General features: G+C 40.2%; 3 protein-coding genes across 3 annotated transcripts; 2 read left to right on the top strand and 1 right to left on the bottom strand.

Moving 5' to 3' along the window:
* Positions 1-210: 210 nt before the first annotated feature.
* Positions 211-1,047, bottom strand: LOC141587859 (uncharacterized). The gene has a single exon (XM_074409327.1). It carries the CDS (start codon positions 1,045-1,047, stop codon positions 211-213), a length of 837 nt encoding a protein of 278 aa, XP_074265428.1.
* An 8,525-nt stretch (positions 1,048-9,572) lies between these two features.
* Positions 9,573-10,910, top strand: LOC141587858 (F-box/kelch-repeat protein At3g23880-like). The gene has a single exon (XM_074409326.1). It carries the CDS (start codon positions 9,573-9,575, stop codon positions 10,908-10,910), a length of 1,338 nt encoding a protein of 445 aa, XP_074265427.1.
* A 1,166-nt stretch (positions 10,911-12,076) lies between these two features.
* Positions 12,077-13,309, top strand: LOC141587857 (F-box/kelch-repeat protein At3g06240-like). The gene has a single exon (XM_074409325.1). It carries the CDS (start codon positions 12,077-12,079, stop codon positions 13,307-13,309), a length of 1,233 nt encoding a protein of 410 aa, XP_074265426.1.
* The last annotated feature ends 211 nt before the right edge of the window (positions 13,310-13,520 follow it).

Genomic DNA, 13,520 nt, shown 5'->3' with positions numbered 1-13,520 from the left:
TCCCTCGGTTTCATTCATTGGTTTACCTTTTATATTGTTTGTGAGGAGTGTTAAAATCAACAGTAAACAAATGATTGGGATGAAGGGAGTAATAATAGCGACTACATTCACATCACAAATAAAGGGCCATAAGCATAAGCATGATCAAGAGCAACAAATAGAGATAGACCTATCTTTGAATCCAGTTATTCACCCCAGTGAATTGGTGAATCATGGCATATCCTCAACTCCATATCCTTTGCACAACACCAAGCTTTCATTGTACCACTCCAAGCTCTTACTATACGTTTCTGATTCTAGATATGGATTCATAGGCTTTCCAAGCCACTGCACTTGGCCTGTAGCAATATTATAAGATTTCCTCCCATAAACGAGATAACCACCATCAAAATATAATAACCTTTTTGTTGTTGATTGCATATCATAGTGGAACAAACTAAAACCATCATCACTCGAAGGACCTGAAAACCATAAAGTCCACTCCCTCTTTCCACACTCCTGTTTCAACACCCATATTCTGAGACGTTTACAGGTAATGCAAAAATATTCCCGTTTACAGGAAATGCAAAAACACGCTAATGACTCCCCAAGAAGAAACAGATTGCTTGAAGACATTATATCTTCATTATCCAACGCATGTGGCAGTTCCAAAATGGTGAAACTTTCCGTATCAAAATCAAGAGAAACAAGATGTGTTGCTTTATAATCTTGATTACTACTATCCTCACATGGACCCCTTCCAAGCCAGTGAGCTGCACCATCACAGAAATAATAGGGCTCGAACAAACGCATAGAAGACAAACAGTCAAAGTTGAAGTCATCACGATTCCTAACAATCCATTGTTGATCATTTAGTGTGAAAACTGCAAGACGCTTCTCTGGAAGCATTACACCTCGATTATCCTTAAATGAGATTGCAATGACTTTAAAGTCCTTAGTCTGAGACGCGTATCCAAGAACATAGGTAGTGTAGTAGCCGAACCATGGAAAAAGAGGGCAATGGGGAAGTACCAACGATTTTCTAATACTAGGGTTACATATTCTCATTCCTTTACACAAGTGGTTTGGATCGAGGCTTATTAAAATCAAAGAATTACAACTTCCATGAAGAACAAAGCTTTCAGAACTCTTGAAAATGTCCCTAGTAATACAAAGGGTGTCCGCCTTACGAATTGTCAACAAACACCCCCTTTGTCCAAATATTTCTGAACACTCGAACGCTAATAATTCACTCGAATTTAAATTTTTGTTTTTCTTGTTGGACAGTTTGGAATGAATGTTCACAAAATAAGGGTCATCGATAATAGAGCACCAAGGTTTACATACGCACCTGAATCTTAATAGGGTTTTAGCCGGCAAATTTACGAGGATTTGGATCAACAATTCAGGAAGTAAGTATTCATTGAAGGATGGTCTCCTCATCTTCCTACTCTCCAATTGTTAATAGAAAAGAATGAAAAGAAGGAATTTTGAGATTGGTAAGGTTAGAGGTTTCGGCAATTGAACTCCTCTATTAATTTGGAAAACTTTTTTAGGTATAATATCGGCACCATCTCGGCATTTTTTATTTCACATTATACCAATCGAGAAAGATATTTTTGAAAGAATCAAAAAAGATATTTTGAGTAGTAGGGGTCGTTTGGTTACCCACTAAACAATGCAGGAACTTAAATTCATGTGAATTGCAAAATGGGTATGTTGTTTGGTTACCCCAATTCACATGAATTGGAAGTTCCCATGAATTCCAATTCCTCCACAATGGAGGAAATTGCTTACCTAGGCCCCCTAGGTAAGTTAGAATGCCTACATGAATTGCACTTCCTCCATGGCAACCAAACATTTTTTTGCAATTCACATGAATTCCAAATTCACGTGTTTTATGACTTCCTAGTCAATACAAATTCCTATATACAACCAAACGACCCCGTAGTTTAACAAAAAAAAATCTATGTAAGAGTATAACCAAATGTTAGTTTATTTTTTTTGGTAACCGTAAGTTGTATTTAAGCATTTAATATCATCTATATTTGTTATTAATTTAAAATTATAGACTAAATTATACATAAATCAATGTAATTAATGCGTGCATATATTAAAGTTTTACTTCTCTTTTGGCTCCTTAATATATACATAAGGGTTGTATTTATCATTTCTCTTTTTTTTTGGTGCATACCAGACAGGATTACTAGTTTTGAACCGGGTAGAATTGCACTGTCCAGTTTTTAAATGTTTTGATAAATAACCGTAAAAAGAAAAAGTGATACATAGGCCTAAAGGCGGCAATCAGGTCACTCGGGTCGATTACGGGCAGGTCAATGCGGGTCGGGTCCGGGTTCAGGTCGTGTCGGATCAGTGATGAGTTCATCAAGGTAGTTACCGTTCATGTCGGGTCGGGTTATTAGCAAGTCAGGTTATCATCGTAAAAATTTGATCTTATGTATTTAGTTTTTGATGTGTTTAAAAATGTATAGGTGTATTAATTATAGTTTTAAGTGAAAACAACAAAGATGAAGGTCAATTTGGTCATATTTAGACCATTATTACTCGGGCCTTCCATCGGTTTTACTCAATATCGAGTCACATGTTGGGTTCGGGTTAGAAAAAACAAGGCTGTTATCAAGTTCGGTTCGGTTTGATTTCGGTTCACCGACTTTTCGGGTTTTAACGAATCAATTTCGGTCGGGTCGGGTCAGCTTTTGCCAGCTCAAACACAGCCACACAGGTGAGGGTCATATTTAGTAATACACGGGTTTATTATTATTTATTTATTTTTAATTAAACCCTCAAGGGCTTAAATTATAATATTATCAGAATCGGCACGAACTACATCAGAAATATCCAACGGAACAGACACCAACCACCTACGAGATCCTATTGACTATGGTCTCAGATGGGCGAGCTCATGAGCGACCTTATTAGAATTCCTACGCGACCAATTAAACGTAACATTGTCAAAAGAATTACATAAAACATAAATGTCATTGTAAATTAAAAAAATACTACTGTGCCCCTTCCTTTTCTGCTGTAGATCTTGGATAACATTCAAGCAATCACCTTCCAGGATAACTCTATGATTATTCATCCGACGTGCCTCTTTGAGACCATACAAGATAACAGTTGCTTCCGCTTCTTCTGGGTCCATTACTAACGTCCCTTGCTCCACGCCACACCACACAACCTCCCCCCTGTCATTTCGACATACAGCACCCAACCCCACACCCACACCCTCCATAACTGCTGCATCCACATTCACCTTTGGCACCCCACCTCTCGGCCTCCGCCAACCACCTCCATCCTCCACTACCCCCCGAACCTCCCTTGCCATATCCAAACTCCCCCTCCCTGCCATCTCACATACCAAATCCCTCACCCGTCTTACAACAAGATCCGCCCTCCATTCCCCATCCTCAAAAATTGCCTTATTTCTCCTCTCCCAAATAGCCCAACAACCAATCATGAATATCACCTGCTCTTGTGTGTCCAGCTCCTTCAAAGCAACTTCAACCCAGTCCTGAACCCTCGCAAACCCTGAACATGACGGTACCTCAACTTCCAACCCCTCCCAAACACCACCGACCCATCCACATCCACATACAACATGTAAGCAAGTCTTCTCACAATCCCCACACCGAACACACTCATTACCAACCGACCCCAACCGCATCGAAATATTCCCTCTGGTAGGAATAGCTTCATTACACAGCTGCCAGAAGAACTCTTTAATCCTTGGTAAGACAGGGGCTTTCCAGACCTTATTCCACAACCAACTATCAGAAACGACACTCGATGGCCCCTCCATATCCTCATCCTGCTTCCCGATAAGCCTATAAGCTAAACGAACTGAATATACCTCATCCCTTTCCCCACTCCAACACCACTCATCATGAACCACTTGATCACAAATCCACATCCTAAGAACTCTCTCACACTCAAACGGAAGAAATATCGACTCAACCAACTCAGTGTCCCATTCCCTACCCCCGTCCTTCATTAGGTCCACCAATCGCAAATCCGGATCAGACACCCCTCGAGGCGAGAGAATCTTCCCCGAATGAGAACCCCCCACCCACGCATCCCGCCACACCGTCGTGGTCAATCCGTCCCCCACTCTGCGCCGAAGACCCAACAAAATCAGCGACCGAGCCTCACATATACTCTCCAAGAATAACTCGGATTATTTCTCACACTCGCCTCCAAAAAGGAAGTAGAAGGAAAATATTTACCTTTCAGCAGACGTGTCATCAAACTTTCCTCATCAGTAAGTAATCTCTAGGCCTTCTTACCCAACATCGCACTATTAAATTTCATAAAATCCTGAAACCCGAGTCCCCCTCTGCATTTTGGCAAGCAAAGCTTCCTCCACGCTACCCAAGGAATCTTCCTCCTACCATTCTCCGTGCCCCACCAGAACCGCGAAACAAGAGACCGCATCTCGTCATAGAAATTAGCCGGAATTCTAAAGACACTCATCGCATAAGTAGGTATAGCTTGGGCCACTGCCTTTATAAGCACCTCCTTACCCGCCTTACTGAGTAACAAACCCTTCCATCCCTGCAACCTCTTACTTAACTTGTCTCGAATCAGATCTGTGAGACTCTTCTTAGATCTCCCCAAAACAGTAGGCAACCCCAGATACTTCTCCTGACACAGTACCTGCCTGACACCTAGTACCCCACTGATCAGCTGCCTTCGTACCGGACTCGTACCGCGGCTAAACGATACGGTAATCGGCAAACTCACCAACTGCCCCGACGCCTTCTGGTAACGATCAAGAATACGCATAACCTCCCTAGCCTCAGCCTCCTTAGCCTTAACAAAGATGATAATATCGTCTGCAAAGAATAAATGGGGTACACTCGGAGCGTGGGGAGCGATCTTAACCCCATGAATTGAACCCACCTCGGCTGCCCTTCTCAGCATCCCTGACAGCACTTCCGCACATAATATAAACAAGTATGGTGACAATGGATCACCTTGTCGCAGACCTCGACCTGGCAAGAAAGGAACGAACATTCGCCCATTTATAAGAACCGAATAACTTACCGACCGAACACACCTCATCACCATACTCACCCACCGCTCATGAAAACCCATCCGAACTAGCACAGCCTCCAAAAAATTCCACTCAACCCGATCATACGCCTTCGCCATATCAAGCTCCAACGCCAAATGACCCCCACTACTTCTCGTATTCTTCATATGAACAAAAAGCTCAAAAGCAACTAGAATATTATCACTAATTAACCTACCAGGAGTAAAGGCACTCTGGTTCTCGGACACAATCTTGCCCAAAAACCGTTTCGCCCTATTAGCTAGAACCTTAGAAACCAATTTATAAATCACATTGCACAATTTATAAATACTATGTAGTTTTTGTCGATCACTTTACACGATATACCTGGCTCTATCCGCTCAAAAAGAAGTCAGATACATTTCATGTCTTTGCTTGATTCCGTGCTCTTGTTGAGAAATTTTTTAATCGCCTCATTATACAAATTTTCTCTGACAACAGAGGAGAGTACTTAAAACTCACACCAACCATCACTAATGATGGTATCACACATCTCACTTCTCCCCCCACACCGCGGAACACAATGGCATTGCTGAGAGACGACACCCTCATATTGTCGAAACGGGACTCTCCTTTCTCACACACGCCTCTGTTCCGACTACCTACTGGTCCTATGCATTCGTCACAACTGTCTACCTGATTAACCGCATGCCCACACCCCTTCTTAACAATGTTACCCATGGCTTCGTCCCTACACGAAGCACAAGCTTGACCCGAAATCTGTCCCCTGCATATTTGTTGGATACTCCTCGACACAAAGTGCCTTTTACTGTCTCGATCCCACCACTAATAAGCTGTACACATCCCGACATGTTAAGTTTGTCGAATTGAATTTTCCCTATCCTACCTTGTGTCCCAATGCCACTCCTTCCTTGACATGCTCCCCAACTCAATGGTGTTCACTGTCAATTCATATCCTCTCTCCTACACCTACTCCAAACCCTCCCTCTGCCACGGAACCCGACACGCCATCTACTCCTCCCCCTGACACTCCTCCTCACAACTCCCCTGCAACATCTCCTCGCACTCCCTCTGGTCCCTCTCCTTCTACCAAGGAGCAAGAGCCCCCTTCTCCTCCTTCTGCACCGCCACCTGACCATGGTGTTGTCCCTGCCTCACGAGTCACTACACGGCTCATGAATAACATTCGCTGCCCCAATCCCAAATATGCCAAGTTATCTCACCTCTCTACTGCCACTCTCCCTCCCGTCACACTCAAATCTGCTTTGTCTGGTCTCAAATGGCAAGCTACCATGTCTGATGCATACTCGGCTCTCCTAGCAAACAAGACGTGGTCTCTTGTTCCTCCTGACACCTCTTACAATGTTATCGGCTGCAAATGGGTTTTCCGGGTCAAATATAACCCGGACAATACCATTCACAAGTACAAGGCTCGTCTTGTTGCTAAGGATTTTCATCAAAGGCCGGGTGTTGATTATTCTGAGACCTTCAGTCCCGTAGTTAAACCCGTCACTGTGCACCTTATTCTCTCTCTTACACTCGCCCGTGGTTGGTCCCTCAAGCAACTCGATATTAACAATGCCTTTCTTCAAGGTACGTTATCTGAAACTGTTTTCATGTCTCAGCCTCCTGGCTTTGTTAATCCTTCTTTTCCAAATTATGTCTGCAAACTTTCTAAAGCAATATACGGTCTTAAACAAGCTCCTCGAGCTTGGTATAATGAATTGAAAAATTACTTACTTTCGTACGGTTTCAAGCAATCTCTCTCTGACCCGTCTCTTTTTCTCTACCACAAAAATTCTGTTACTATTTATCTTCTAGTCTATGTTGACGATATTATCGTCACTGGTCCCCCTTCCTCGTCTCTTTCTCACTTCTTCACATCCTTTGCTACTCGCTTTTCTCTCAAAGATTTGGGATTTCCGTCATACTTTCTTGGTATTGAAGTTGCACCTACACCCTCTGGCCTCCGTCTCACCCAAACCAAATACATCCATGATATCCTTACTCGCACAAATATGTTTGATTCCAAACCCACCACTACACCCATGAGTCCCTACCCTCCCCTTACGCTCACGACAGGCCACTCAATTCCCAACCCATCTGACTACCGTGCAGCTGTTGGCAGCTTTCAATATCTTTCACTTACCCGACCCGACATTGCCTTTGCTGTAAACAAGCTAGCTCAGTTTTTGCAGGATCCTCAAGAGTCCCATTGGCTAGCCTTAAAACGCCTTTTTCGTTATCTCAAGGGCTCGCTTACTGTTGGCATTAATCTTCATCATGACACTCCATTGTCTCTACACGCCTTCTGTGATGCTGACTGGCCAGTGACAAAGACGATTTTGTCTCCACTACTGACTATATTGTGTACCTCGGCCGCAACCCGATCTCCTGGTCTTATAAGAAGCAACGAGCTCTTGCTCTTTCCTCAACTGAGGCCGAGTTTCGTGCCGTAGCCGCAGTCACCTCTGAGGTAATGTGGCTTCGTTCCTTACTATCCGAGTTGAACTTTCGTGTTACAGCACCCCCAGTTCTTTATTGTGACAATTTGGGTGCCACTTCTTACTCGGCTAATCCCGTGTTTCACTCGTGGATGAAGCATGTCGCCCTTGCGTTTCATTTTGTTCGTGAACAAGTTAACAAAGGGCTTTTACGGGTGCAACACATTTCGGCAAATGATCAACTAGCTGATGCGTTAACTAAGCCTCTTGGACGCCCCGTTTTGTATCCTATTTTGCTCAAGATTGGTCTTTCCTCGGGCACGTCCATCTTGCGGGAGCGTATTGAAGATAATACGTAATCTTTAGTTACGATCTCCTTTAACATAATATATTGTATTTAGTTATTTGTTTCTTATTATCCAAGATTGTATATTATCTTGTGATTCTTGTATCTTAGGATTTATAGCTAACTTGTGATCTAGTCTAGCATTGTATATATACGGTCTCAATCATTCAATGTAAATTAAGTTCATCTTTATACAGTTTCTACATACACAAACAATCCAGTTTCGTAACGTTTTGTGCAAACCTAGCGCCCATTTGAATAAAACCCTACTTTCAATCGACCTAATGTCCACCATCTCCGACTATCTCCCCAGCGGTTATGGGCCGGTTCAGCCTGAGCCCAGAAACAGAGCCTCCAAAATTTGGGCCCAACAAAGGAATTCTCTCTGTAAGTTCATCAAAAAAAAAAAAAAAAAAAAAAAAAAAAAAAAAAAAAAAAAAAAAAAAAAAAAGAAAAAACCTAAAACTTCTCCAGATCTCCGTATCACTGACTTCGTAATACTCCAACGTTTAAACTTTAAGATATTAAATTATCAATCAATCAAGCGTAAAGTTCCCAATATAGCCTTTAAGATTCCCGTTAATCTCATCTCGTATACCTAAAGCCTTCTTATCTTCTGATTATATATCTCTCAAATTCAAAGTAATCACTTGTATTCTCTCAAATTTTCTTCCAAATTAGAATAACCATCTAACAAAAGTTCTAATTATTATTATTTTTTTAAACAAATCAATAAAAACTCATCAATTTCTTGTCTAAAGGAGTAAAGGGTAACTAGGAGAAATATCAGGTAAATTTTTATTTTAATTTTATGACTTTGGTTGAATATTGATTAGATGTTTGAATATTGATTAGATGTTGATTAAAATTTTCTTTTAATAAAGGGTAACTAGGAGAAAACTAATCAATTTCTTGTCTAAAGACCATAACTTATGATTGAATATTGATTAGATGTTTGGCCATTTTTGGTTTGTGCATTGCGATTCTCACAACAATCTGACAAAGTGATCCTAATCTTATTTAGTTTAGTTCGTTGCAAGAGAGATTTAATGGACTAGCATTGATAGCCATAGGGAGATTTATTGTAGAATGTTGATTATGAAAGTTTAATTGAAATTTTTGCTTAAAAAAAAAACTCGGAAGAGGCAGTGAGGATCCTCTGTCCCACTTTAGTGTCCCATTCTGTGTGCCACACCACTTACATTTCGACATATCACTTGTGGCAAAATAAAATATTACAATATATATATATTAATTTGTTGAGGTGTTATAAGCTAAGTGGTGTGGCACACAGAATGGGACACCAAATGGGACAGAGGATCGGAAGAGGCTACTTTTAAAGTAAAAATGGGTATAGCGAACAAGGACGAGAGATATTATCAAATTTTACGTCTATGCAATTGTTTTATACAAAATGAATAATCGACACTATATTTAATTTATTGGCTATATAGAGTAATTAAGAGGCTATTTTTGGTTTGTGCCTCTACTATTTCCAAGACGCCCAACATTACATCGATTATCGATAGCCTATTTATAGGCTTAAGTTAAAGACTACCCTAATTGATGAACTACATGAAGTGGGCGTGACCCACGTATAATGCAAACTAAATGCCGTTAACTTAATTATTAACAAAATGCTATTTATTAGGCATATTAGTCAACTTATATATCTATGTACTAGTTCATATGACTAATAATTGATTTTTTTTTTACTTTTAGAAAAAAAAACATTATTGTTGTGTAAACAATGAAGAACAAGAAGGCCAAAACTCGGCAAACAACTAGCAAAACAATGAAGAACAAGAAGGCCAAAACTTGGCAAACAAATAGCAAAACAATGAAGAACAAGAAGGCCAAAACTCACGAAACAACTAGCGAAACATCGGAAAAAAGTTCACCCATGATGTCGGTAAACAGTTACGTTTCACCGGAATTGGTGACTCAAATTCTCACAAATTTGCGTGTGGAAACCCTAATGAGATTCAGATGCGTATGTAAATTATGGCGCTCCATCATCGATCACCCTAATTTTGTTTCCATGCATCTTAACTACACCCGTGTTTGTCGCAACAAGGATAAATTATTATTCGCCCTTAAGAGATTGGGACTATCGGGAGCAAGAGGGTGCTCATTGACAGTTCTTCAAAGTGATACTCTTAAAACAAACGATTGCATTTTTAGGATATCGGATATATATGGATACTACATTTTAGGGGCTTGTGATGGGTTACTCCTAGTGCGACGATATGGTCCTCCTTGTTACAAGAAAGAATTAAGATTGTGGAACCCTAGTATTCGCAAATCATTAATTCTTCCCACGAACCCACTTCCCCCCAATTTGATCAGCGATGCTATGTATATTTTTGGGTTCGCCCCTGGTAGCAAGGATTATAAAGTGGTCGCAATCACATTTCGACAAAATGATGAGGGTAATGAGACTAAGATGTATGTTGCAGTTTATGCACTTAGTGATCAACAATGGACCGTTAGAAATGATGGGTTGAATATTGATCGTTCGTATCTTCAGAGTTTGTTTAAGGGTAATAATTGCCTCAGTAGTAAATCAAATACGATTTACTTTCAAGGTGCCGCACACTGGCTCGGAAATAATCTACATGGGGATATTTACGAGCAGAGTAATCAATCAACTCATCTTGTTTCCTTTGATTTTGACACGGAAAAATTCACCTTTTCGGAACTGCCCTTTGCTTCCTACGAAGAAGACTCATCAAGGGTTCTGTTTCTTCGAGGGGAGTCACTAGCGATTTTCAGTATTTCTTCGGTAAGTTCCAGCATAAGGGTGCTGGAAAATGGTGTGTGGACTCTGCGGTTTTTTGGATCTTCAAGTGACGATGGATATAAATTATTCAGCTCCTACGCCTTTAAGTACTCGAAGGAAAAAGTTTTCTATTGTGAGAGTGATGGTGGCCGTCTTATTTGTGGGAAGAATTCCTACAACATTGTTACTTGTCAAGTCCGACAGTCAGTAAAATCGAAGAGCAAGTATATAGAATTGGAAACGTATTCAGAGAGCTTGCTGTTATACAAGGAATACGGAGCCAAGGATCTGATGTCGTTCCCTTGAATAAGAGAATAGTATGAAGATGGATAATGAATATGGCCATTTCTACTCTTTGCTATTGTTTTTTCATGATTATTTTAGCTTTTTTGGTTTTAATATCTTGGATTTGTTGCTGTTGATTGTTATGGCTACAAAACAGAAGGCATCAGCTGCATTATTGTTTTAAGACTTGTTTACTTTCCCCTAATGTTTTTATTATGTCTTGCTGAATACTTGAGTTATATACTTACGGAGTAATGGAGTATATTTGATGTAAGTTATACCTTTTTTTAGGTGTGCTTACTGAAGACATGTTAAGCCGACTTAAACCACTAAAGCAATGAATTAGCTAGTGCAATGTACTCTGTTTTTGTCTTGGTTACTTCAGTCGATATGTTTTTTTGGGTGTTGATCAGTATTATTAGTATCTTCTACCGACAACGGTGGCTAATGAGTTGACTCCTTCAGTTTGGCTTTTTCATTTACAAGAGTAAGGAATCAAAGCTCTAACTATTTGTTTAAGAGATAAAAGACCTTATCACTTACAACAACCAACTTTTAGTACTCCAATCAATATGTCATATCGACTAACTTGTAACTTTAAATAAAAATGGAAATAGATAAGTAGCTAAGTGGCATAGCGACTTTCCCCTAGACTTTCATGACGTGGACCATCTTATGTAAATAGCTTTAAACACACCAAACCTTATTTTGGTAATTTAGGTTGGATTTAAACCACATTTCCAGAAAAAAAAAAACAAAAAAAAAAGAAAAAAAAACAAGTTAGAATTTGTTAGAGATCTAACTTCATCCGAAAATAGACCGATCATTTGAATAGTTAAACTCCATTCCAGTTTATTCCAAAGTACTCAATCAAACAACCCCAATTATCTTAGGGTGATTGTGATGAAGCCACGTATGTACTACACGAATTAAAAAAAAGTACTCTATATCACACAATGTTCCTGGATTGGCCCAAAATTGTACGTAATTTTTGGGGTGAACCAAACACTCCAAAAATTACGTACAATTTTGGGCCAATCCAGGAAAAATAGATTTGACCTAACATCGACTCATCCATCATTCCACATCTGTATAAATCCTTTTACAAGCTCCAATTAACCCAATCGCCGTAATTTATCCCTCGCCAATTTCTTACTGTTCGGTCGTAAACTTAGTCCTGTAAAATTATGGAAACAATGAACACCGAGAAGAAAGCCAAAACTTTGCAAACCGCCTCTGAAAATTTGAGCTCAATTTTCTTGCTGTCTTATATGCCACCGGAAATATTGACTCACGTTTTCGCAAATTTGCCAGTGAAAACCGTATTGAAATTCAGATGCGTCTGTAAATCTTGGTGCTCGATTATTGATCACCCACATTTCATATCCATGCATCTTAAACATACCAGTGTTAACTGCGACAACAATAAAAACTTTGTAGTCGTCAAGGGATCAGTACGCGATGAAAATACAGAGTGTTTTTCGACTGTTCTTCAGGCTAACACTCTTAGAAAGACTTCTCGTATTTTTAGGATACCCTGGCTATATGGCGGGTTTTATATCGCAGGGATTTGTGATGGGCTGCTATTAGTGAAACATCACACCAGAAATTTAAGCTTGTTGAACCCTTGTATTCGCAAATCATTGTTTCTTCCTAAAACCCCACTTCCTCCGAATTTGCCCGACACCGCTATGTATATTTTTGGGTTCGCCCCTAATAGTAACGATTATAAAGTGGTTGCGATCAAATTTGGAAAAGGTCAAGCTGACGAGACTACTAAGATTCATGTTGCAGTTTATACACTTAGTGATCAACAATGGACTGTTAGAAACAATGGATTTAATATTGACTTTCCGTATGTTAAGCGTTTGTTAAAGGGCTATAGCCACAGGTATAAATCAAATGCGACTTACTTTAAAGGGGAAGCACATTGGCTTGGAAAGGATCAATATCAGAATAGTAACCAGCGGAAAAAATCAACTCATCTTATTTCCTTTAACTTTGATAATGAAAAATTCACTATTTCGGAGCTGCCCTTTGCTTCTAACGAAAGAGAGTCGTCAAGTGCCCTGTTTCTTCTTGGGGAGTCACTAGCGATTTTCAGTATTTCCTCTGTAAGGTCCAACATAAGGGTGCTGGAAAAGGGGGAATGGACTATGTGGTTTTCGGGAAATTCAAGCATATTTGGGTATAAACTATTCAGCTCAACCGCCCATGTTTACTCGTGGAAAAACGTATTCTATTGTGAGACTGATGGAGGCGGCCGTCTTATTTGTGGGAAGAATTCCTACAACATCGCTACTTGCCAAGTGCATAAGTTGTTTAAGTCTAAGAGCTTGTTTTTTGAAGTGGAAAAGTATTCGGAGAGCTTGTTGTTGTTCAAAGGATACGGAGTCAAGGATCTAATGTCATTCCCATGACTGAAGGATAATGGATCCAGCTCGTCATTCCCATGACTGAAGGATAATGGATCCAGCTCCTGAGGTCGGAGAAACATATGAGTTGGCTTTGTGTGCAATTGAGGAAATGAAAATCCCGGTTTTAATGATTCAAAGACATTTGTCTGCTGATCCCGCCGCTCCCACTTCTTGTTCATCCGTCTCTGAAATAAGGTTTGCGTAGTTTATTACG

The sequence above is a fragment of the Silene latifolia genome, chromosome 6 (genome assembly GCF_048544455.1).
Source record: "Silene latifolia isolate original U9 population chromosome 6, ASM4854445v1, whole genome shotgun sequence".
Taxonomy (NCBI): domain Eukaryota; kingdom Viridiplantae; phylum Streptophyta; class Magnoliopsida; order Caryophyllales; family Caryophyllaceae; genus Silene; species Silene latifolia.
This window is presented reverse-complemented; position numbering and strand designations above follow the sequence as displayed.